Source organism: Rhinopithecus roxellana, chromosome 13 (genome assembly GCF_007565055.1).
Source record: "Rhinopithecus roxellana isolate Shanxi Qingling chromosome 13, ASM756505v1, whole genome shotgun sequence".
In the NCBI taxonomy this organism is placed as follows: domain Eukaryota; kingdom Metazoa; phylum Chordata; class Mammalia; order Primates; family Cercopithecidae; genus Rhinopithecus; species Rhinopithecus roxellana.
The window spans coordinates 121087657-121114303 of NC_044561.1; the positions used below are offsets into that span (position 1 = coordinate 121087657).

A 26647-nucleotide genomic window follows, 5' to 3' on the forward strand; every position below is an offset into this window, starting at 1 on the left:
AGTGCAGTGGCATGATCTCGGCTCACTGCAACCTCCGCCTCCCGGATTCAAGCAATTATCCTGCCTCAGTCTCCTGGGTGCTGGGATTACAGGTGTACGCCATCATGTCCAGCTAATTTTTGTATTTTTAGTAGAGGCAGGGTTTCACCAAGTTGGCCAGGCTGGTCTCGAACTCCTGACCTCAAATGATCCGCCCACCTGGGCTTCCCAAAGTGCTGGGATTACAGGCGTGAGCCACAGGGCCCGGCCTGCAGTGAATCATTATGTAGTTCTCAGACCAGGCCCTGAAGAGTAGACACTCCATACGCGTGGGCTTTCGTTATTACAGTTCTTATTCCGGGGTGGTGTTGAGAGCTAAAGACGGGCATGATCTGATAAGGTCAACAGACAGTCTTCACTTTCTCTGGCCTTGAACTCATGCAGCCTGCCTCCTGGAATTCTCGCAAAATGTCCAAGGCAGTGGGAACATGTCAGTCTGGAATTCCACACTGCACTGTCGATGCCTCTTCTGAAGGAATTCTGCAGCCAGCCCCGTGTGAGTGCTGGGTGTGTGTTCCCACATCTGGGCACGGGCAGAAGTCAGACCAAATGAGAGTCTTAATAGCAACACATCTGCTTTTCAAAAACCCCATTGGAGCCAGTCTCCATAATATCCCAGCCGATCCCACGAAGCTGCTGCCCTGAAGGGCAGCCTGTCCCTGCCCCACACGCAGCATGTTCGCTGCCAGAACGTGTCATCTCAAAGGTGAACCCAAGGAGAATTGCTGGCTGAGGGCTGCAGCCCACGTGGTCCTCCAGGAAGGATGGGAGGAGAAAAGCACTTCCCTTTGTGCTGCTGCCCAGAGCTGGCTCAGCTGATCCCGGCTGACAACCAGCTGCCTGTGCTGAGGTCCAGGATTCCTCCCTGACAACCTCCAGGCCCAGTGGCTGCCCAGCCCAGAACAGAAATCCAAGCGCCATTCCCACCCGCTGGTGACACGCGTGTGCACGCACACACGTATACAGCCCAGCTCCCTGGATTTCCTGGCATACAGCCACACCACAAACAATCTGTTTCCACAGGTGCTCACGGCCCTGGCCTCTCCTTCCCCAGCAGAGAGGTATAAAATGCATGACATAATTGCTTTCCATTGGCCCTGGGGTTCATCTGCCAGAACTGTGTGCCACCCAGGGTGTGGCTTGGGTTTGGGCTGCACGGTTGCAGCCCTGAGCTGGGCCCAGGGGCCCCCTGGATCCCTGGGGGATGACATACTTACAGAGAGCCAGCTTCCACGTTGGGGCCCCTCACATAGAACGGGACCCTGATGTCAAACTCGTACGGCATGGATTTCCCTTTGACCAGGCCAAACTGGCCGATGTGGTAGCCGTGGTCGGCGGTGTACACGATGTACGTGTTGTCCAGCTCGCCCGTCTCAACCAACATGTTGTAAATCTGCAACACAGGCAAGGAGGCAAGGGGCAGTGGGGACCGGGTGCCTGGCCCGTCTCCGACCTGGGGTTGCAGGGGCTTGAGATCTCAGTTCCCATCCTTCCCCTGCTTCAGGTCTTCGCTTAACTTTCCCAGGGGCTGTCCCCTTTGTCACTGCACCTTCCTGCCTCCCATCACTCCCTGGCCCGCCCTCTCCTCCACGGTTCTTCGCAGCCCTTCTTGGCCTCCATCTCTTTTACTTATCTGTGGATCGTCTGTGTCCCTGCCTTGGCATGCCATGCTGCCTCCATTAGGGCAGAGACTTTTGTCATTGTGTTCCCTGCTTGCTGTATTTCACGTACACTGGCACTCAATAAATGCTGTCGGGTGAATGAATGAAATGAGTGAAACTCGGGCTGCAGCCTGTGGCAGAAGCTTGCCATCTGGAAGGGCGCCGTGTGGCAGAACTTTCTGCACTGGTGGCTGTGTAAATGTCTGCACTGTCCGATACGGTGGGCTCCAGCCGCACGAACATACTGAGCACGTGAAATGAGGCTTGTGTGACAGAAGAACTGACTTTATGTTACTGTATTCGGTTTAAATAGCCATGGCTAAACAAAATGTGACAATACCCATACAACGGGATACTATTCAGCAATAACAGGGAATGAGGGGGACGGATTCATGGGATACCAGGGGTGAAGCTGGAACACATGGCGCTAAGTGAAAGAAAGGCACCGGGCACAGAAGGCCTCAGCATGTACGATTCCATTTATAGCAAATGTGCAGAACACCAAATCTACAGAGACAGAAAAGAGGTCATCAGTTGTCTGGGGCTGGGGGTGAGGGAAATTTAGTGGGTGGTGACTAAGGGCTGTGAGGTTTCTCTTTGGGGTAAGAAAAATGTCCTCACATGGATGTGGTGATGGTTATACAACTCTGGGTGTATTAAAACCACAGAATTGCACACTTTAATTGGGGGAATTGTATGGTATGTGAATTACATCCCAATAAAGGTATTCAAAAATGTAAACAGCAGGAAAAAAATATAACTAGCATACGTGGTTACCATATTGGGCAGCACGGATCTAGAATACGTTTCATGAAGGAAGAGGCTTTTGTCTGGATCGCTCCAAGCTGCTCCCCAGGTCTAGCATGGGGTCTCTTCATTCTGCCTTTGATTTCCATTCCTCCAGGAAAACCCTGAAGGGCCAGGAGGTTCTGGCCCTGGCCTGGCTGGGGGTTTGGAGCCACGCCCACCAAGAGGCATGCAGTGGGTGCCTACCGTCTCCATGGAGTCGTCCACCGACATGAGGGTCTGCAAGCGCTTCCGCTGGAGTATGTTGGTGAATTCCATGTGGATGGGCTTCATGGGCCCCGTGTAGCGCATGATCCAGTGTTTGTCCGGGTTGGGCGCATAGTTGTAGCTCGGCGTGCTGGTGGGCAAGGACATATGCATCAGTCAAAGCCAGGGACAGCCTGGACCCAGCCTGGCCCCTATCAGATCCGCCTGGGGAGCAGCCACCCGGTGCTGTGTCTGCAGCCCAGGGCCAGCTGTGCTCCCCTGGTGGGAAAGGGGACACTGGCATGTCAGGGGCTTATCCAAACCCTGTTTCAGCATTTCTCCACATGTGAAGTGTGCACGTGGGAAGCTCCTAAGGGGCACAGCATTCAGTGATCTTGAGCGACAAAGTGAGACAGCCAGTCCCTTGTCAGTTCTCTCAGGGCAAAGTCTCAGTTTGGTGCTAGTGTTTCTTTAACACCTCTCTAGACTTTGCTCATCTCCCTTTTGAAAAAAAGAGAAGACAGTCGAGTTCAGAGCCTTCATCAGGAACCAGCACCCAACTCAAATTCCGTAACATTGCTTTGTGTGCCTTGTATCTATTTTTGGTAGATGGCAGTTACCTTTGGTGAATGGCAGGTGGCAGTTATTGTGGTTAAGGTAGGACCACAGAATATCTGTTTGCAATAGATTTTAGTTTGAAATAATAGAAATTGATTTAAAAATTAAATAAGTTATAGTTATATCTGTAAGGCCAGAATTGTGAGGAAGGCACCTGAATGTATACATTTGGGACATGCCACATTCTCTTCTTCTACTTTTTGAGACGGAGTCTCGCTCTGTCGCTCAGGCTGGAGTGCAGTGGTGCGATCTCAGCTCACTGCAACCTCTACCTCCTGGTTCAAGCGATTCTCCCGCCTCAGCCTCCCGAGTAGCTGGGACTACAGGCGCCTCCCACCATGCCTGGCTAATGTTTTTGTATTTTTAGTAGAAATGAGGTTTCACCGTGTTAGCCAGGATGGTCTCGATCTCCTGACCTCGTGATCTGCCTGCCTTGGCCTCCCAAAGTGCTGGGATTGCAGGCATGAGCCACCGCGCCCGGCCTTTTTTTTTTTTTTTTTGAGATGGAGTCTCGCTGTTGTCCATGCTGGAGTGCAGTGGTGGGAATCTCAGCTCACTGCAGCCTTCGCCTCCTGGGTTCAAGTGATTCTCCTGCCTCAGCCTCTTTAGTAGCTGGGACTACAGGCATGTGCCACACCACACCTGGCTAATTCTTGTAGTTTTAGCAGAGATGGGGTTTTGCCACGTTGGCCAGGCTGGTCTTTAACTCCTGACCTCAGGTGATCCACCCTCCTCGGCCTCCCAAAGTTTTGGCATTACAAGCATGAACCACTACGCCTGGCACGCTGCTTAATCTTGCAGCAGGAGTGTGTGGGGCAAAGTTCTGTCTGAGCACCTGTGACATGAGGGATGGAGGGACCCCAGGCAGGTATCTATGATATCACCACAGTGGCTGGCCATACCAGCTGCTGGGGTTCAAACCCCAGTTCTGTCTTTGGCCAGTTAGTTCCCTCCCAAGGCATCAGTTCCCTCATTTCCTACCCAAGGAGAATATAGACAGTGCCAGTTCCCAGGATGGTTGTGAGCACTGAGGGAGAGGCTGTAAGGGGAACCCTTCTAACCATGGCCAGTGCGTGATGACTGCTTGGGAGAGGTTATCACTGGTGTATCCCTTTGTCATTAGTAATCACAGGTGACTCCACGGCAGAAGTCAGGTACACTAGCTCTGTCACTCACTCCGTGAGACAGCAGGCAGGTCCCCAAACTTCTCTGACCCTCTCTGCTTCCTGGTTAGTCAATGGAAGATTAAACCAAAACCAGAGGAATCATTGTAAGCAAACCAAGAGCACCTCCTTGTCACCTCGGTTTATGCCGGGCCCCTGGATCTGAGCTACTGAAAACCGCAGCATGTGGGGGTCTCCTGGGTGGGGTGCACCACTGACAGGAAGCACTGTTTAAGGCCTCGCAAAAAGTGGGCTTCCTCGCCCTGGGTCTGACGGTTCTTAAAGGCCAGGTTCCCTGCAAATCTGGCTCCTCTTCTCAGTCAAGGCTGAAGTAAAGGTTGAGTTTCCACCGCTTTTCACAGTGGGTGTTCCGGGGGCAAGGAGCTCCCGCGAAGAAGAGGAAAAATAAGTCTGGTCAGAGGGGCACAGACATGTCTCCCTCCGACCTGGCTCGTCGGGACTTCAGCAGTGTCTCAAATATTGTGATCGTCCGGGGCAGACATTGTGACGCTGCTGCCGAGGTAGCTTGGCAGCTGTGGACACCGTTGCTATGTAAGGCGGGAGGTGAGTCACTGTCTCCAAGGCTCCCCTGGACTCGGTTTTCTGAGCCCCTGGCTGATCTGCAGCCTCCCGCCACTAAATCCATCAGGGCCCACGTTCCTTTCATTACAGAACGGCCAGGCTCCTCTGCAGGCTGGCTCTGCCGTCTCAGGGCCTGACTGCCATGTAGAACGTTCCCAGAAACGAGCTCAGCTCCCCTCTCAGATCTGTCCCACCAAGGAACTGAAAGGAGGCTCCTGGGGGCAGCAGATGGACAGAGATGTTCTCTGTTCCACACAGCCCAGCGTGTGGGAAAATTGGTCCCACAGGCCCAAGGGCCTGGATTCCAGGATGCAATTTTCGGCAATCATCCCTGAATCCAAGAGAAGTCAGGCTGATGTCAGCCCTTGAGAACAGTGAGGGGTGAGTTTGTTCAGAGGATGATGATTTCTGCAGCCCCAGCTCTGAGACAGCGCTTTTGGAGAAGGACACTGAGGCCAGAAGGCAGCAGAGCCGGGTGGTGCTTGGGGTCGACGCCGGCTTGCCGGTCGCCTGTGTCAAGCCAGGCTCCACAAGGGAGGACGTCGGCATCTTCCCATGGGCTCAGCTGCCCGTTCAACAAAGATCTGAAAACTTCACCTCCTCCAGCATCTCAGGAACGTCTGGTGCGTTCACAAAAGGACATGAAGGAGAACATCCCCTTCCCTTCTGCTGGGGAAACGGTGGGAAGATGGTGGTGTCCTCACAGCCCCTCCACTGTGTGTCTGGGGCCTTCAGCAGCAGCCCCGACACCCCTCGCCCCAAAGCCCTTGAAGCCACAATGAGCGCCCTTTGCAGGGAAGCTCTGAGGGCTGGTGGGCTGTGTCTGTGGGCCTGCCTGTGTGTATCTTTGTATTTCTGCCTATGTCTGCGTTTGCATGTATGTCTGTGTGTCTGTAACTGTATTTGTGTGTGTCTGTAACTGTATTTCTGTGTGTCTGTAACTGTATTTCTGTGTGTCTGTAACTGTATTCGTGTGTGTGTCTGTAACTGTATTTCTGTGTGTCTGTAACTGTATTTGTGTGTGTCTGTAACTGTATTTCTGTGTGTCTGTAACTGTATTTCTGTGTGTCTGTAACTGTATTCGTGTGTGTGTCTGTAACTGTATTCGTGTGTGTGTATTGTGTATTGCATGTGTGTATGTTTCTGTGTTTTTTTTAGAGATAGGGTCTCACTCTGCCACTCAGGCTGGAGCGCACTGGCGCAATCACAGCTCACTGCAGCCTTGACCTCTCAGGCTCAAGCGATCCTTCCACCTCAGCCTTTCCAGTAGCTGGGACTACAAGCGTGCACCACCACCCCTGGCTAATTTTAAATTTTCTGTAGAGACAGAATCTCATTAAGTTGCCCATTGCCCAAGACTGCACGTGTTTCATTGCGTGTGTCTGCTTGTGTGGTATGCCTCTGTGTGCTTGTATTTGCATGTCTTTGTGTGTGTTCGTATGTAATGTGACTGTGTGTGTGAGGGTGCATGGGGAAGGTGCAGGGCCCTGGGGTCTGTGGGGTGGATGGTACTACCACCTACCAACTTTTGACAGAATCCGTAAGGCCTGTGCCAGGACAGGGCATGTGCCAGCTTTCTAGGGGAGAGATGGGATAGGAGACCCCTGACAGAAAGATCCAGTGCTCTAACGTTGTGCCCTGGCTCTGTCCCCCGCCCACCCCTTCTTGACTGTCATCATCAAACATCCTAGCTGCAGAACTTTCTCTTTTTTTGGTTTCTTCTGGAAATGATTATACCCCAGAGATAAGAGAGCCTTCCAAACATGCCCCTGAGAAGGCAAAGGGGGTTTCTCCACATAAGAGCAGACAGTGCTCATTTGCAATTTCTTTTTTTTTTTTTTTTTTTGAGGCGGAGTCTTGCTCTGTCGCCCGGACTGGAGTGCAGTGGCCAGATCTCAGCTCACTGCAAGCTCTGCCTCCCGGGTTTACGCCATTCTCCTGCCTCAGCCTCCCGAGTAGCTGGGACTACAGGCGCCTGCCACCTCGCCCAGCTAGTTTTTGTATTTTTAGTAGAGACGGGGTTTCACCGTGTTAGCCAGGATGGTCTCGATCTCCTGACCTTGTGATTCGCCCGTCTCGGCCTCCCAAAGTGCTGGGATTACAGGCTTGAGCCACCGCGCCCGGCCTATCATTTGCAATTTCTGTAATTTTCATTTCAAAGGGAAAATAAACCAACAGGCAATGTCAAACAATTCCACCACAAAATTCCGGCGCCGCTCGCTGCTGCTTGAGGTGAAGCTGGCACCTCTTTTAGAGATGCTGCCAAAGCAAAGCGTCCCTTGCCCCACCCACGGCTTCTCCCTTAGATAGGGCTGAGTGGCCTCCACCCCCTGCAGGGATGAGTTCTAAGTGGGGGTGGGGCAGGGTGCCAGCTGCTGGGGGAGGCTGGCCTTCTTGGGTGGAGAGGAGTGGGCTTGGGTTTGGAGGGGGAGCCAGACAGATGTGCACAGAGGCAATGCTGCGGCCCCTGGGATCCAGCTCGTCATCATCTGTCAAAGCCTCCTCCCCAGAGACGGGGATGGGAAGGTGAACCGCGCCTTTCGTACCCTGAGCTGCTTCGAGGGCTGTCAAAAAGTAATCACAGGAGGGGCTTGAGGAGGGCAATGTATTCCGATTGTAATGAAGCTAAACAACCTGAATATTCAGGCAGTTTCCAAACCGCCCCATCCTTGCGGCTCCAGAATGTCACAGCAAGGGCTGCTGAGTTACCGCTAAGCAGGGGGTGGTCTGAGGCAGAGAGAAGCAGGAGAACTTTCGAGGAAGTTTCCCAGCCAGCTGGATGGAGGCCTGCAGGGGTGGGCAGAGGCATGGGAAGCAGAAGTGGGGGATGGACTTGAATCCTGGCTCTGGCACTTAGAGCTGGATAACCTCAGGTAAGTTACCTCACCTCTCTGTGCCTCAGTTTCTTCATCTGTAAAATGGGAATACCAAGTGTGACAGGCAGCCTCCAAGATGGCCCTCGATGATCCCTACTTCCTGGCCTTCACACTCCTGCGTAGACTCTCCCATGTTGTAGGAGGACTGGTCTGTGTGACCAATAGAATGTGGCAGAGTGATGGTGCCACTTCCAAGATTAGGTTGTAAAAGACACTGCGGCTTCCTTCTTGGCCTCACTCTCTGATCATTTGCCATGGGCAAGGCCAGTTATCATGCTGTGAGGACACTCAAACATCCTATGGACAGAGGCTCATGTGGCAAGGCCCAGCCATGGGACTGAGCCCCAGTCAAGCCTCAGGTGACTGTAGCCCCAGCTGACACCTTGACTGCAACTTCAGGAGACCCTGGGCCAGGAGCTCAGAAGAGCCACTCCCAGATTCCTGACTCACAGACACCATGAGATAATTTGTGTTTGTTGTTTTAAGCTGCTAGATTCTGGGATGATTTGTCACATGGCAATAGATAACTGGTACACCAAGGGTCATTGTGAGTATTCAGGGACTGGACACAATGCGAAGGGCTTAGCACAGCACCTGCTACATAGCCCACGGCTCAATAAATGGTGGCAAATAATTAGTCTGGTAAAACTATAGACCCCTTACTCAAAAGAATGTTTTTAGATGTCTTAAATAAAATACACATGGCATTAAAAGGAAACCTATTCTCCACAGTTCCATCCACAGACCTCTTGGTGGGAGGCTGTGTATCCCAAGTTAAAAATTCTCCTGCCTTGGTCTGTCGGCCAGGCTGTCTGGAGTTGCACCCCAGTTTCACCATGGACAAGCACATGTTCTTGGGGTCTTTCAACCAGGAGGATTAGAGAGAAGGCACAGTGAAGTCATGGTGGTGACAGTACTGTTGCTAAAGCCTGACCCTCCCCCTTCATGCTAAGCAGTGCCTCTGGCAGGCACAGTGCTGAGGCTTACATGTGCTGAGATGCATTGGGGAAGAGGCGTGAATATTGTGGGGCTGAATCCTCAGGACCGTGGGGGGCTGCATGGCTGATGACCATGAGGACTGGCCTGTGCGGGTACATCTTCTTGGATGTGCGGAAGAAGCTCACGCTGTCGTTGGTGATGAGGTCTGTGAGGTAATCCTGGGGGGTGGGGAGAGAAAGGAGAACAGGTGAGGAGCTAGGTATTCATACTGGTGTCCGCTATGTGCCAGGCACCGTGCTAGGGACTGGGGACACAACAGTGAACAAAACAATTTCTGCTCTTGTGCAGTTGACAGTCTAGCGAGGAGACAGACAAGAAATAAGCAAGTAAAATAAATGAAATGCCAGACAAATGATGCAAATCGTGCTAAGCTCATTGGAGACAAAGCAGAGAAGTGGGTAGGGAGAACAGGGCAGGAATTGCAATATGTCATTCAAGATAGATATTAAAATAATAGGCTGGGTGGGATGGCTCACACCTGTGATTCCAGCACTTTGGGAGGCTGAGGTGGGTGGATCACCTGAGGTCAGTTTGAGAACAGCCTGGCCAATATGGTGAAACCCCATCTCTACTAAAAATACAAAAATTAGCCAGGCGTGGTGGTGAGCACCTGTAGCCCAGCTACTCAGAAGGCTGAGGCAGGAGAATCACTTGAATACAGGAGGTAGAAGCTGCAGTGAGCCAAGACTGCATGATTGCACTCCAGCCTGGGTGCTGACTCAAAAAAAAAAAAAAAGATATTAAAAGAATAATAGCTAACACTATTGAGTGCTTACAATGTGCCAAGGACTGTTCTGTGTTTACCTGTATTTGCTCACTTAATTCTGACATAACTATAGAAAGTAGGTATGATGATAATCCTTATTTTCCAGAACAGGAAATTAAGGCACAGAGAAGCTAAGTAAATTGCCCAATGGCACACAGCTAGTAAATGTTGGACCCAGCACTACAGAGTCTTGGCTCATAAGTCTGAAGCTTTTTCAAGGCTCTGGGGACACTGTCATGCAGGGTGGGTATATCCCTAACTAAGTTCCTGAGGTGCCTACACTGGGGCAGGAGCAGACACATGTATAAATAAAGAACCAAGGTAGTTAAAAGGTGTGACAGATGAAGGAAATATAATAAAACAGAGAGATGTAACAAAGAGTAACTGGGAGCTGAGGTGAGGGGCATATTTTAGCTGAGGCAGTCACGGAGGTCCTCTCTGAGAGGTGACATTTGAGTTGAGACCTGAATGATGAGAAGGAGCTGGGCATAGGAAGATATATGTCACTGAATTTTGCTGGAATCCCCTGAAGAGCTTACTGATACCTGGGCCCACCCCCAGAGATTCTGGTTGGATGCAGTTTGGCTCAGGTATCAGACTTTTAAAAAACTCCCCAGGGGATTCTAATGGGTATTCAGGATTGAGAATCACCAATTCAGGGAAGAGTTCCAGGCAGAGATAACAGGGCTCTGAGGCAGGAATGTGCTTGTCATGTGTCCTAAAAATAGAAAAGAGGGCAGATGGCAACTGGTTCCTTGGAAAGAGGGTAAATGCAGAAATGATATAAGGAGCAGCACACAAAAAAAGGGATGGGGATGCAGTAATGTCTCCAGGAAAATAAGGAACTGACTTACATATTGGGCAAGAGGAGAGAAGAGTTGGAGGAAAAGTAAATAGCCAGAACTGGAGGCTTTAAAAGCTCAGCTAAGAAGTTGAGGTTTGCCTAAACTCTTAATTTTTTTTTTTTTTTGGTCAGGGTCTTGCTCCGTTGCCTAGACTGGAGTGCAGTGGTGAAACCATGGCTCACTGCAGCTTCTATCTCCCAGGCTCAAGTGATCCTCCCACCTTGGCCTCCCAAAGTGCTGGGATTACAGACATGAGCCATAGCACCCATACAACTTTTCCTGAATTTAGTAAATATTTAACTGCTAATCTTTCTTGAAGGTAATGAGTTCTTGAAATAAACCCTCTGCTAGAAAGCAGCTCTGCCCAAAACAATTACTTTAAAAAAAGTGATTTTCCTGAAAAAAAAGGTGAAGAGGTGGCTACAGCTTCCACCCTGAAGTATACAACGTATATACATATACTATGATGTATTCATACATCTACAGACACTCTTTCGGGTACACTCATCCACTATATCCATATGCACAAGAATGGCCACTGCAATATTGTTTATAAAACAGAAACACTGTAGTGACCAGCAGGAGGATATATGTTTAATAGTATACATGTATATATATTATACACACAAGTACATATTAGAGACAGGGTCTTGCTCTGTCGCTCGGGCTGGAGTGCACTGGCACAAACATAGCTCAGTGTAACCCTGAGGTCCTCAGCTCAAGTGATCCTCCTGCCTCAGCCTTCTGAGTAGCTAGGACTATAGGCACGTGCCACCACACCCAGCTAATTTTTCATTTTTATTCTTATTTTGTAGAGACAGGGTCTCTACAAAGACAGTCTTGAGTATCTAACAGTGGTTAGCCCAAGTAGATACAGCTAGCAAGTGGTTGCCTAGGCTGATCTCCAACTCCTGGTCTCAAGCAGTCCTCCTGCCTCAGCCTCCCAAAGTGTAGGTATTAATGCATGAGCCAACACACCTGGTGGCATTGCTTCCATACTATGCAATGCTGTGCAGACATTAAAAAGGGATGTGTAAAATTGTCCAAGATACATGGTTAAGGCTAAGAGCAAGCAACAGAGTCAAACCCAGAAACATTCTATTTTTTTGTGGGGGGCAGAGGGAAGGGAGGGTGAAGAGGAGAAACCAAACTCTAACCTCATATATTTTTGAGCATCAAGGAAAAATCTGGAAGGATATCAAAATGCTGATTGAAGACTGGGAAGAGGAGAGAAGCAGAGAAAGTTACTTGCTACTTTATATATTGCTCCTTGAATACTGTTTATGGATTAATTTTGGGGAGTAAAAACAATTTTATAAGGGGGCTCTATAGAATGTATTACACAAAAATAATACATGTTACATAAATCAAAGAGCTGCTGCTATAGTTTTGGAACATGATCTAAAGGTATTAGAAAAGTTCTTAAAATGACAAAGGTAACTTACAGTGGATCTAAAAACGGTGCAAAGCTCTGTACCCTGACATCAACAGTCAGGGCCTGAAGGGGTCAAATCAAGAAATGGCATGAGAACGAGGTGGAACCGCCAGTAGTAGACACTTGCTGCCACCCGCCAGTGGGGTGGGATGGGGTGGGATGGGGTAGGGTGGGGTGGGGTGGGATGGGGTAGGGTGGGGTGGGGTGGGGTGGGATGGGGTAGGGTGGGGTGGGGTGGGGTGGGATGGGGTGGGGTGGGGTGGGGTGGGGAGCCACCATTGCTCTTCATAATAGACTCATCTTCACTACTTCATCCTAGAACTATATGCCTGTTTGGCTGTGGTTAAACTTTTTTAAAAATAAAGCTACCATTAACCTCCATTCCTAGGAGAAGATATACAATGGGATTATAAAGCAGTGAAAAAGAACAGAGCTACGTGGATGAACACGGATCAAACATGGATAAATCTTACAACGTTATATTGGGTGAGAAAAGCAGGTTGTGGAAGGATTTGTATATGGTATCATTTATGAAAAGTCTAAGGACACACACAGAACATCGTACATTGTTTGAGACATCTGCATATGGGATGAAATAATAAAGGTACGCGTGGGAAGAAGCTCCAGGATATTGGCTACCTCCAGGGAATGGCTCAGGCCAGGAGAGGAATGAGAGCCAGGAGGGTAGGTCAGGGGCTCCCAGAGTCTCATGTTTGGAAGTGTGTGTGGGGTGATTACGGTACCTGCCTCTCGAGGCTGACAGGAGGGTTAAAGCTCTAATAGATGTGAAGCTCTTGCCAGTGTCCTGAGCACAGCCAGCTCTCTGTCACCATTCAACTAAGAATCAGGACTGTCTTGGTGGCGAGGCAGATTTTCTCCACGTCTGAGAGCTCCCCTCCTTATTTGTCCTCCTCAGTGGCCACTCCTTGGCTAAGTCTTCCCCGACCTCTGCTGGCTCCACAATGCCACATGACACACCTGCCTCCAAAGCTGCCACCCTGCTCCACCGGCAGGCAGTTAGTGCCAGGCGGGCCAACAAGAGCTGCCCATCCCTCCAGCCACAGGGCTTCAGCCACACCCAGGTATCTAAGGGAGAGACCAGGGGGCCTGGGCCAGGGTGGCAGGGGCGGCATCCAGCGACACTCAGGGGCAGCCAGGACACAGCCACTGGGTGGACGTGGGGGGTGGGAGGGGCGGGTGACCCCCACCCCTGTTGGTCTCTGGTTTGGGCAGTTGGGGGAAGGGTACAGAGAAGGCCTGGGCTGGGCGAAAGGCCGAGTTCAGATATGGGCAAACTGTGTTTGGGGTGCCCGGGGAGAGCCACGAGGAAGGACTCTGAAATTCAGAGCTGCGAGCGGGAGGGTGAGACGGGTGGGGGCCACGCAGGCCCAGGCGTGTTTTCCAGAACCCGGCGCCCAGGATCAGGCTCTACACAGGCGCTCCTGGCCTGCGCAGCTCCACAGGGCTGAGAAGCCACAGCCAGGACGCCGAGGTGCATCTGGCTCCCTCTGGCAGGCACCCTCTGAGCCCCAGGTGATTCCTGCAGGCATCCACAAGCTTCACCGACTGAGCAGCTAGTGTCTGTGGAGACTGCCAGCCTCAGCCCCAGGCAAAAGCATGTTTCCCTCGAGTGGGCACTCAGCACTGGGCTTCCCTCCAAGGCCAAGACATGTGGGTGGCAGCGGCTCCTCCGGCTCCAGACAACTCGTAATGAATAAACATACACTCTTAGTATGATGAAATATCTTAGCTCAGCTGACCGTCACAGCAACTTCCACAAGTGGACATTATACCCATTTTACAGATAAGGAAGTGAGGTCCCCAAACAAATAAGCCATGCATCCAGAGCTGCAGCCAAGGCCTTTGTATTTTTGGGTCAGGTCCATCTTTTTTTTCCCCCACACAGATAAAATCATTAATGAGAAGCATACATAGTGGTTTAGAGCAAGTATGCACAAACCGTTCCTGTAAAGGGTCGGTTAGTCAATATTTAGGCTCTGCAGGCCCCATGTCCCAGTTGCAACTACTCGTTACTGCCATTGTGGCTTGAAAGCAGCTATCAGGAAAATAAATGGGCATGTCCACGCTCCAGTAAAGCTTTATGTATGGATGCAGTTTTAATTTCATATATTTTTCACGTCATGAAAATTACTCTTAAAAGCTTTCTTGTGGTAAAAAAACATGAGCGGTACGCTTTTTTTTTTTTTTTTTTTGAGACGGAGTCTTGCTCTGTCGCCCAGGCTGGAGTGCGGTGGCCGGATCTCAGCTCACTGCAAGCTCCGCCTCCCGGGTTCACGCCATTCTCCTGCCTCAGCCACCCGAGTACGCTTTTTAACAAAGTTTTATCTGTGAAGTAGAGAACCGTTAACTCTAAGCACCATGTCGTACAGCAGATCTCTGGAACGGTTTCATCTTGCATAACTGAAACCTCATACATCTTGAACAGCACCTCCCCAGTTCCCCCTCCCCTGGGCCCTGCCAACCACCATTCTCCTTTTTGCTGCTATTGTCTGACTAATTTAGCTGCCTCATGTAAGTGGAATCATGCGGTATTTGTCCTTCTGTGTCTGGTTTATTTCACTTAGCATAATGTTCTCAAGGTTCATCCACGTTGCTGCATATCATAAGATTGCCTTATTTTATTGTTTTATTTTGAGACAGAGTCTCGCTCTGTCGGCCAGGCTGGAGTGCAGAGGCGCGACCTCAGCTCACTGCAGCCTCTGCCTCCCGGGTTCAAGCGATTCTCCTGCCTCAGCCTTCCAAGTAGCTGGACTACAGGCATGCACCACTATGTCCAGCTAATTTTTGTAGTTTTAGTAGAGACGGGGTTTCACCATGTTGGCCAGGCTAGTCTCAAACTCCTGACCTCAAGTGATCCGCCTGGTTTGGCCTCCCAAAGTGCTGGGATTACAGGCATGAGCCAATGCGCCCAGCTGGATTTCCTTCTTTTTAAAGGCTGAATAACATTCCTTTTTTGTATATACCATGTGAAAAATGCTCTTCTTTTGATTGTTTTTTCAACTAGTTGAAAATTAAAAACCATTCTTAGCTCAGGGGCCATACAAAAACCACTAGTCTGGGCCCACAGGCTGTGGTTTAGTACACGGACTTTGAAGCCAGATGGCCTGGGTTCGAATCCTGCTTTATCACTTACTAGGCTGTGTGGCCTGGTTACATTACTTAGCCTCTCTGGGCCTCAGTTTTCTCATCTGACAGTTGGGAATACTAACAGTATATACCTCACAGACTATGGTGAGAAACGCATGGGTTAATTTATGTAAAATGATTCAAACAGTATCTGGTACATGATATGTCTAAATGAGTGTTAGTCATTATTCCTCAAGAACCATATGCCTGCAGTTTCTTTGTGAAAATTAAAATAGTACAAAGGACAGTGAAGTCTCATTTGATTAGATTACTCCTTACTGCCTCCCCCTCCCCGCCCATAACCTTGGCTCTTCTGTCCCCTACTGAGAATAACCTTTCCAGTGTTTTATTAGGTAAGTTATAGTATCACTTTATGCATCTTTTTATATTATTAATCGCAGCATACTGTACATATTCATTTATCTATCTGACAAATACAGCATGAACAAAACAAATGAGCATTCCTGCCTTCAAGGGGCTTGTATTCTTATGAGAAGAGACAGATACTTTACAAACGAATCAGTAATATACACAGGGTGTAACGCGTCAGATGGTGATTTGTTGCAGTAAGGAGTGTGTGTGGGGGTGCCCTTATACAAGGTGGTCCAGGAAGGCTGAAGTGAGGTGACATTTCATTAACGACCTGAGGAGTTCTGGAACTTGCTTTTCCCATTCTGCCTGCTGGGCTCAGGACATAAGGCAGACCTGTCCCATCCTTTGCCCAGGATCTTCCAGGGGAGGGATGCTTCATGGTCATTTAGTTATTTCGTGTATTGGTGGACTTTGCCGATTTCTTTCAGTAACAAACAAAGCTACAACCAAGTGCTCTGTCACACCATCTCCTGCATATGACTGAGGCTTCTCCAGACAGACAGAGAAGTGTACATGCTGCGGCAAGGGGTGGGGCACATTTAAGTTCATAGAATCTGCCGGGTTGCCCCCAGACTGGCTGTGCACTGCCATCACCTCCCCGCAGAGTCACCCAACACCCAGGCCCGCTTTGACCAGCTACCTGGAAGCTTCTTCGGGGGACTCAACCCTAGGTCATTCTCACTTTGCTTCCCACCAACAACTGTCTTCCCTTCTCCAACCCTCTTCTGCCATTAGTGCTTGTCCTGTATCACTGTTTTCTCATCACCACCGCCTCTCTGTCTGTCCTTGACATCTGGACTCCTTTGGTGGCATGTACCCACCTGTGGATTAGTGACTTGGGACAGAGTCCTCAGAGGACTTCTGAGGGGGGTTTGCGAAGGTTGAGCTTCCTCCCTGCCTGGGCCTCTCAACAAGCCCCTCCCCGAGGCCAGCAGTGACATTCCGCCTTGCCAGAAGCATCTTACTGCGTGAGTCTAGGGCCCACGGCACAGGGCTCCTGAGATCTGCCTCAGCTGGAACCCCGGGCTCACTCCTGTTCCCTTGACACTTGGGCTCCTGCTGCCCACTGCTACCCTCAAGATTTGAACCCTGGACCTGAGCCAGTTCTGACTTCACCGCCCCACTCTCTGACCACATCCCTGTTAGAGCGTCTGTTCCCAGGCCCCTGGTAACTGGGAGGGGGTGGTGCAGACAGGAATCCTCTCACGCCTCTCTCACAGGGCTGTTCTCCTTCACACGGGGAGATGTGTGGGGGTGGGACACAGGGCAAAAGGACAGACGTTCTATGTCCCCATGCTTAGCCCCAAAAGAACCCTGAGCAACCCGGGATAACCTGATTATTGGGCTGCTCTGAGACGAGGCGCGGATGTGGTGAAGAATTTTAAAAAGGAGGGAATGTGTTTTTCAGGATATTTAGAGAATCCGCCTGCACTGAGGCTGGGAGGAGGGAAACAGCGTGCTTAGCCCTGGGACTGGAATTTATATTCCAAGGAGTCCATGCTGGACTGCCTCATCAGAACTCTGGAATTAATTCACTTGGGAGGCCGCAGGCCTACTATGTGCAGAGTGAGACTTGAGGGCAGACGGAAGGCGGCTTCTGCCACCTGGGCCTGGACCCATCAGACTTATGGGAAGCTGAGGATGACCTGTCAGAGGCAGAGGGATCTCTACGCGTGCCGTTGTTTCCAGAACAGAAGCGGGACAGTGTTTTTTGGCCATTGAGCACCTAGTCAGCCTTCTCCTGGTGGAAACTCCATTCTTATGTGGGGCTCTATTCTCAGCCAAGGTTCCAGGGTAGAGCTCCTGCTACCCCCACGTCTGGCTCAGGAGTGAACCATGTGACTTATAGTCCAGGGAACCAGGCATCCTCCCGACCACACTGATTGGCTCAGGGACAGACATGGGACTGATCCAGAGCCAATGAGATGCACTGAGACTCACTGGGAATTCTGGGAGAGAGACTCCCACGCTTGCAGCTGGCCAGGAAACTGGGAAGATGTAAGGAAGCTTACATTGCTACCAGGAGGAGAGAAAGCGTCTGTGAATATAGTCGAGCAGAAGAAAACAGAGCTGACAGTAGAGGGAAACCAACTCCTTGGGGGTTCATTTGAACTCCTGGATCCACCCATGCCTGATACCCCTACAGATGGTTTTTCAGTAAAACAGGTGAATATATTTCCTCTTTGATTAAACCATTGGGAGTTAAATTTCTGTTCATAAACATCTGCAAGTCCCTAGTCTGATTACAAAAAATTACCCTATAGTGGCCAGGTGCCGTGGCTCACGCCTATAATCCCAGCACTTTGGGAGGCCAAGGTGGGTGGATCACTGAGGTTGGGAGTTCAAGACCAGCCTGACCAACATGGAGAAACCCCATCTCTACTAAAAATACAAAATTAGCTGGGCGTGGTGATGCATGCCTGTAATCCCAGCTACTCAGGAGGCTGAGGCAGGAGAATCGCACGAACCCGGGAGGCAGAGGTTGCAGTGAGCCAAGATCGTACCATTGCACTCCAGCCTGGGCAACAAGTACAAAAACTCTGTCTCCAAAAAAAAAAAAAAACTGAGATGATTGTAATAACTAGCAAGCTTGGAGGTTGAAATGGCTCATACTGGGGATGACAAAATAGATGGGTGTGATGTGTGTGTGTGTGTGTGCATTAATGATGTATGCACATCACTTAATGGTTTATATCACATCTTCATGTGCCAGACTGTGAGCTCCAGGAGGACCATGGCTGGGTCTGTTTTCATTCACCCTGGAATAGCCAGCACTTGGCATGGTGCCTGGCATACAGCAGGCTCTCAATGAATACTTGTTGGGGGTGGTGAATGAATAATGGAATCAAGTTTGACTAGTCCACTCCCCTCATATGATTGTTCGGAGTATTAGAAGTACTACATGTTAAACACCCAGCAGGGTGCCTGGTACACAGTAGGTGCTCAGTAAATGGAAGTGCACATGACTAAGTATGCAAGCGTATGTTCGTTTGTCAGATTTGGGAGTTGAGGCTCTTAGGAGTAGGCAGCATGTCCAAGGTCACGTAACATGTGTCCAGGTTGGGGCTCTGAGCTTGATCCCACTGACTCCAAATGCGAAACTCACTGTACAGTCCCTGGAGGGTGTTGGCAGAAGAATGACATGATGGGCTGAAGGGCCACAGGCCTGTGGGTCAGGCGTGCTCGATTCATGCAGGATTTTAGAAGGGTCTGAATTAGCTGCCAATATTTACCAATCAGGAGATTTCATAGGTAAAAAATACAAATTTGTGGCTTCTGCCGAAAAATCAGGAAAACTGGCCGTCTGGGCCCACAGTTCTACCTGGGCCCGATCTGCCCCTTTTAGACAGATGCCTTCTCCACAGTCCCCACCAGTCCTTACTGTCCACTCACTCCCAGCTTGCTACCCTCTTTCAGTGATTGCCTGTTCTCTAGTGACTTTAACCTGGGGAGTCACAGTAGGCAGGGCCCAGGACTGGTGGCAGTGTGGAGGGGAAACAGGAACAGGGATGGATTTGGCAGCCGGTCTGGGGAAAGAATGTACCAGCTGTGGGGGGATGTCAGAGCTGACTCTGAGGATTCGGATGGGGCAGGAAGATTTGTTCATTTCCTTATTTCTTTTAAAATGGGACATCTGGACGAAACACCACCGTCAGCCTCTCCTTCTCCTCCTTCTCCTCCTCCTCCTCATCATCTAAGCCAGGGGTCAGCAAACTACAGCCAAGCAGGTCCACTGCCTGTTTTTGTAAACAAAGCTTCCTTAGAACATGGCCATGCTTATTTGTTTGCATATTATCTATGGCTGCTTTCACATTATAATGGCAGACTTCAGCAGTGGTAACAGGACTGTAAGTCTTGTAAAGTCCAAAATATTTAGTATCCGGCCCTTTACAGAAAGTATTTGTTGCCCTGATCTAAGCTACTACATACTGAGTATTTACTACGTGCAAGGGGGCGCTTCTAATGTTCTAATGTATTAACTCATGTGATCCTCAAAAACCTCTGTGGTAAAACCACAAGGAAACACCACTACACGCCCAGCAAAGTAGCCCTGACAAAAAAAGACACCACCAAGTGCTGATAAGGGATGCAGAGCAACTCCCATTCCTGGCTGGGAGTGTCCACTGGTGCAACTTTTTTTTTTTTTTTTTTTTTTTTTTTTTTTTTTTTTTTGAGATAGAGTCTTGCTCTGTTACCCAGGCTGGAGTGCAGTGGCACGATCTTGGCTCACTGCAACCTCTGCCTCCTGGGTTCATGCCATTCTCCTGCCTCAGCCTCCTGAGTAACTGGGATCACAGGCGCCCGCCACCACACCGGGCTAATTTTTGTATTTTTAGTGGAGACAGGGTTTCACCATGTTGGCCAGGCTGGCCTCGAACTCCTGACCTAAAGTGATCCACTCGCCTCGGTCTCCCAAAGCACTGGGATTATAGGCGTGAGCCACTGCGCCCGGCCGGGTGCAACATCTTAACACATCCTATGTCCCAGCAATTCTTCTTCAGGTGTCTAACCAAAATAAACGGGCACATATGTCCACTAAAAGCCATGGGCAAGGATGTTCACGGCAGCTTAGTTTATAACAGACCCAAACTGGAGACAACCAAATGTCCATGAGTTGTTGAAGGGATAAATACAGATCTCACAGACACTGCACTGGGTGAAAAAAGGTCGACGCAGAAGAGAACAGACTATACGATTCCATTTAGGTGAAGTTCTAGAACAGGCAAAACTAATCCACGGTGACAGAAGTCAGAGTAGATGTCATCCGCAGGGTGGGGGTCATGAGTGAAGAGGGGTCCCAGCGAGTCTTCTGGAAATGCTGTATGTCTTGATTGGAGCCGTGGTGAAACAGATGCACGCATATTTGAAACAGATGCACACATATGTGAAAATTCATTGAGCGGTCCACTTAAGATCTGTGCATGCTACCTCATGTCGATTAATCTTAAATTAAAAATAGAAAAAACTACGACTGAGGATCAACCACTTCAGCAGGTGCTTAGGCAGGAACCACTCACTCTGAACATGCACACGCCTTGTGCTCAGCAACGCTGCCGTGAGGAGCGGGTATAATAGAAACGAGCCCCTGTGCTCACCAGAACGAGGTTCTAGACGGTGCTCAGCAGCACTATGTGTAATAACCCCAAACTGGAAATACCTAAATGCCCAATAAAAGTAGAATAAGTAAACAAATTGCGGTATAAGCGCATGACGGAATGCTGGGCAGCAAGAATGAACTCAACATAATACTAAGCAAGAGAAGCCAGAGGCAGAGAGAGTCTGTAACGCCAAGAGTCTGAATCACCGTTATGCTCGTGGGAAGGGTGTCGAGTGGGGGGAATTCTGTGAGGGGACTGCTGCGGGCGGTGGTGACATTCTCTTCTTGGCCTACCTGGGTGCTCGTTACACATGTCCGTTTAGTTTGCAATAAGCCCTTGAGTGGTACACTCTGTATATGTACTTTCTGTAAGAATATTCTGTCTGGGCAAAATGTTAAAAAACCAAACTCTTGGAAACAGAGACTATTCTTTGAGAAATGAATACTTTTCTTTTCTTTTTTAAAGACAGAGTCTTGCTCTGTCACCCAGGCCCAAGAGCAGTGGCAAGATCTTGGCTCACTGCAGCCTCAAACTCCCAGGCTCAGGCAATCCTCCCATCTCAGCCTCTCCAGCAGATGGGACCATAGCCATGTGCCACCACACCCGGCTAGTTTTTGTACTTTTTTGTAGAGACAGGGTCTCGTCATGTTGCCCAGGCTGGTCTTGAACTCCTTGACTCAAGTGATTCGCCTGCCTTAGCCTCCCAAAGTGCTGGGATTATAGGCGTCAGCCACTGTGCCTGGCTGAGAGATGAAAAAACTGAGAATGAGGAGGTGGATGTAAAATGCTCAAGGTCACACTGTTAAGCGTCTGAGTCACAATCTGAACCCAGGTAGTCTGGCTCCTGAGTTGGGCCCCTAACTGCTGGGCCTCACGGCCTCTCCCAGGCCGGAAAGGTCGCAGCTTACCTTGGAGTAGTCGGAGCCATGCTTCTCTTTCACCCCGTTCCGACACAGCGTGTAGTTATAAAAGCGGGAGTTTTTAAGAAGTCCGACCCACTCCTTCCAGCCGGGCGGCACGTAGGAGCCGTTGTATTCATTAAGATACTTTCCGAAGAAAGCTGTGGAGAGAGATGGATCAGGAGGCCACGTGAGAAAGTGCCTGACGATGTTTATTAAACCATTGTATTATGCCCGAGGCCTGCGTATGCACACCTGCTCTGCCATGGAGCCGTCTGGCACACGGAGCCAATGGATCCCTTCTCCAATGTTATTACATGCATTGAATACAAGACATAGGGTTACAGAGAAAATCAATTGTTTGGAAATACGGTTACCAAAACACCAAAAGCATTTGCAATACAGTGTGTCTTTTATTTTTGATTTTTATTTCAGACGGAATCTTGCTCTATTGCCCAGGCTAGAGTGCAATGACACGACCTTGGCTCATTGCAACCTCTGCCTCCTGGGTTCAAGCGATTCTCCTGTCTCAGCCTCCCGAGGAGCTGGGATTACAGGCGTCTGCCACCATGCCTGGCTAATTTTTTGTATTTTTAGTAGAGACGGGGTTTCACCATGTTGGCCAGGCTGGTCTTGAACTCCTGACCTCAGATGATCTGCCTGCCTTGGCTTCCCAAAGTGTTGGGATTACAGGCATGAGCCACCACACCTGGCCTACTGTGTCTTTTAAAACCTTGTAGAGAGCGATCATTTCAAAACAGTCACAAGTGAAAATATTTGATTTTGTGATATCTACAACAACTGTAATGGGATATTAAAATACTGGTGATTTCTACAGATGACAAAGCTACAGATTCTGCCAACATACTGTGGTTTATGGCCTATGCTCATATTGGAAGCAAATGCTAAGTTTCAGCTGTATGTTAGTAAAAATGAGACTGTAATTATTTTTCCCCATTGAAGTTTGTGGATCCCTTGGATTCTGTCTACTACACAGCAACCAGAATGGTTAACATTAAAAAAATGGGCTTAGTATGGGTGGGGATGTGGGACAACTTGAGCCCTCACACACTGGGTGGCTGCCCCAACTGGTCCAACCACGGTGGGGAACTCTTTGGCTGTGTCTGCTAAATTTGAACGCACTGATAACTTCTACCCAGCCATTTAAATCTTGGGTATCTACCCAATAGAAAAGTATTCATACATTCACCTAAAGTCAGGTGTAAGACATGACAGCACATTTGTCATAGTAAACAAATAGAAACAAATGAAATGTTTATCAACAAAAGGATGGGTAAAGAAATTGTTGCATATTTAGAGAATGGAAGGCTACATTGAAACTTGAATGAAAGACCTAGTGCTACATTCAAGAACAGGGATTACTCTCAACAACCTAAGAATGTTAAGAGAAATAAACCAGATACAAAAGAATACATGCCGTATGACCTCATCTATGTGAAATTCGAGAACAGGCCAAACTAACCTATGGTGTTAGAATAAAAACAGTGGGTATCCTGGAGACGGGGGGAGGGTGGGTGGGAGCAGCAAGGGGAGTTTAATGAATGGTCTTGTTCTATGTCTTGCTGGTTCAGTTGGTGACACCTCACTGGCCTGGACATTTGGGAGCCGTGCACTTTTCCACATGCATGCTTCACATCAACAACAAAGCTTAAAGAAAATCATCTTAATTCATCGGGAAGGGGATGTGCCTAAAAACTCTCTGTGATGAGGAGACAGACAAGTCCTCTTCATGGTCTTCTTCTGTTTTTATTTTGCATGTACATTTTTTTTTCTTTGAGACACGTCTCACTCTGCCACCCAGGTTGGAGTGTAGTGGCACCATCACGGCTCACTGCAGCCTCAACCTCCCAGGCTCAAGTGATCCTCCCACCTCATCCTCTCGAGTAGCTGGGACGACAGGCGCATGCCACCATGCCTGGCTTATTTTTGTAGTTTTTGTAGAGAAGGGGTTTCACCATGCTGCACAGGCTGTTCTTGAACTCCTGAGCTCAAGCGATCTGCCTGCCTCAGCCTCCCAAAGTGCCGAGATTACAGGCGTGAGCCATGGTGCCTGGTTTGCATGTACAATAATTGCTGACTAGAGACAGCAATCCTATTTTAGTCCTCTCTTTCTATGAGGACTAGATGAGGACACCGCGGTTCTGAAATTTCTGACGAGTATTGTTGAGAGCACAGAACACGAGCGTTCCAGGCAGTTGTAGGGACGTAAGGAGATCTTGCTAACAGACAGCTCGGCGCTGGGCCTTGTGCGTGTGAGTACTCAGCTAAGAACTCAGGATGAAAAGAGAAAGTCCGGGGAGGTGAACCCCCAGAGGAAGGACAGTGGGTGGGATGGGGCTCTGGTGCCCTTGGAGGAGAGAACAACCCATCCACCAGTGTCCCTGGAGAAAGTACAGAGCCACCTGGCCCTGGGAGAGCTGCGACGGAGCTGGCTCCCTCTGCAGGGGTTTTCCTGGTGACCTGGCAGATTGCTGACACTTTCCGGGAGTGGCAAGATGCCTTAGGAACCCAAGCAGTGGGATTCTGGAACCCCCAAAATACAAGGCAAAGGGGAGCACTTCATTAAATAACTTGCCCACCATGCAGGGCTGGGAGGTGACCACTCCAGAGGGAGGAGCTGATTAAACACCTCCTAGAAGGATCTGGGTACACAGGAGAGGTGAAAATAGGAAGGGAGGATCCTCCAGCAGCCTCAGGGGTAAGGTCCAGGATGGAACCTCCCTTTCTGTGGGAGGACGGAGCAAAAATAAATGGGAAGAACCTGGCGTTCCGCAGAGGAGGCGGCGGGGAACCGGCTGCACAGTCTCTGAGTCATATCCAGTTTTCACAGAGTGAAATGTAATTAGGTGGTGGGTGCCTAATTAAACAGCGACTGGGCGTCCCTGGCTAGGTGTCAGGGAGTCACTGATGGAGTGGGAGGCAGCATGAGAGTCCCAGGCAAGTTAAAGGCCTGCGCTTCTCTTTCTCTGGCACCTGGAATGTTGGAGATGCCTCAATGCATCCAGCTCCTCAAAGCAGTGGCTCTTGGCCAGAAGGGGGGTAATCTCTGTCCCCAGGAGACACTTGGCAATGTCTGGAGACATTTTTGGTTTCATCACAACTTGGTGTGCTGTTGATATCTGGTGGGTGGAGGCCAGGGATGCTGCTCAATATTCGCCGACGCACATGGCAGCCCCCACGCTACAAAGACTGAGCCAGGACAAAATGTCAGCAGCGCCTAATCCAATAAACCATATCTTTTTTCTTTTGTTTTGGAGAGAGGGTCTCTGTTTCCCAGGCTGGAATGCAATGGCGTGATCTCGCCTCACTGCAACCTTCACCTCCTGGGTCCAAGGGATTCTCCTGCCTCAGCCTCCGGAATAGCTGGGACTATGAGCATGCGCCATGAGGCCCAGCTAATTTTTGTATTTTGAGTAGAGACGAGGCTTCACCATGTTGGACAGGCTGGTCTCGAATTCCTGACCTCAAGTGATCCACCTGCCTCAGCCTCCCCAACTTCTGGGACTACAGGCATGAGCCACCGTGCACGGCTGAGAAACCCTCTCTTATGTAAATAAACCTGTCTATGGTCCAACCCTCTAGCATCTCACCCTTCAGGTCTTTAGAGCCATCTTGTGAGAGCCAGGAAGGCCCCTGGAGACCAAGTGAAGCTCAGGAAACCAGATTTCCTAAACCTACTGACCTTGACCCCCACCTCTGACGCTGCCCTCCATGTGGGGGGCTCCACTCCTGTAACACTCCTGGCCTCTCTCCATGCTCTCCTGTACCTCCTCTGAGGGGGACAATATACAGCAGAGGTCACCAAACCTTTTCTGTAAAAGCCAGATAGCCGATATTTTAGGCTTTGTGGGCCAGAGGGTCAAAGGGTCTCTGTGACAACTACTAAACCCTGCTACTGTTAAAAAGAAAAAAAAAAAAAAAGTCACAGACAAGACATAAACAAGTGGGCGGGGCTATGTTCCGATAAAGCTTCATTTACCAAAACAAATGGAGGGCCTGGTTAGGTCCACTGGCTGTGGTTTGCTGACCCCTACCATGTGTCTAGTGGGTTTGAAGGGCCAAAGTGGGCATGGGTAGCCCAATCCTTCCCGTGCTTTTCCTCTGGGGACTGAACTGCCCCCAGGGAGTGCTAGCTTTCAGGAGGCTTGTCCTGTCCACGTGGGGAGGAGAGGTGTAGACCAGCATCAGTGAAAAGTCTGTCACACTCTGGAGTTTAGTCAGGAAGCCCAAATGCCCTCAGAAGGAAGCCATGCCCTCAAACCCAGCCTTCACCAGATTCATCAGAGTACAGTGTTGACTGTCATCTGCTGACTCTCGGGTTTGATTTCTTAATCGGCTCAGGACCTCAACAAGGAAGAGGGTAAAATTTAATAAGCCCCCTCATAAATTGGTATTCCCATTTTTCTAAGAAAAAAATGAGCTTTATTATTGTTATTACTATTATTTTTTTGAGATGGAGTCTTCCTCTTGTACCCAGTCGGGAGGACACTGGTGTGATCTCAGCTCACTGCAACCTCCGCTTCTCAGGTTCTAGCAATTCTCGTGCCTCAGCCTCCTGAATAGCTGGGATTACAGGCATGACCATCACGCCCCACTAATTTTTGTATTTTTAGTAGAGACAGGTTTTTGCCATGTTGGCCAAGCTGGTCTTTAACTCCTGACCTCTGGTGATCCGCCTGCCTTGGCCTCCCAAAGCGCTGGGATTACAGGTGTGAGCCACCCCGCCTGGCAGAGTTTTATTATTTTTCACTCTTCTTTTTTCTCCATTTCCCCTCTGCCCCACTTTGCCCTTTAGAAATGCAGTTAAAACCTTTTACCTCCCCTACACCAGACAGTCTCTTCAGGCCAAGTTCATCTAATCACCTGCTTAGAGGCTCCGGAAGCGGAACTCTCACTCACCAGGAGGTTGCCTCGAGAGACAATGGTCCATCTACAACCCAAAGTATACCTGCTGTGAAACTCCCTCCCAGGTGGAGAGCTTCTGGCCACCCTTAGAACCTAGTTCCACCCACAAAGGCACCAGTGGCTGTCAGCTGACTTCCCCATAGATGAAGTACTCCAGTGAGATATGCGGACCCCCCAGCACTCACTTCCTCCCCTGTGTGCCATTCATGCCAGGCCCCCTTTTAAAA

The 26647-nt window shown here is 49.7% G+C and overlaps 1 protein-coding gene across 7 annotated transcripts in view; it reads right to left on the reverse strand.

The window, feature by feature from the left end:
* Window positions 1-26647, reverse strand: part of SULF2 (sulfatase 2) — a 138086-nt gene that overhangs the window by 30595 nt on the left and 80844 nt on the right. For all 7 annotated transcript variants that reach the window (XR_004052747.1, XM_030915277.1, XM_030915275.1 and 4 more), the window contains exons 4-7: window positions 21504-21655; window positions 8920-9089; window positions 2694-2844; window positions 1257-1432 (exon numbers count right to left, since the gene is read on the reverse strand). Coding sequence is in view for 6 of the 7 variants with exons in the window: in XM_030915277.1 (XP_030771137.1) it covers window positions 1257-1432; window positions 2694-2844; window positions 8920-9089; window positions 21504-21655 (649 nt within the window). In the remaining variant the exon portion in view is untranslated. The remainder of the gene's footprint in view (window positions 1-1256; window positions 1433-2693; window positions 2845-8919; window positions 9090-21503; window positions 21656-26647) is intronic.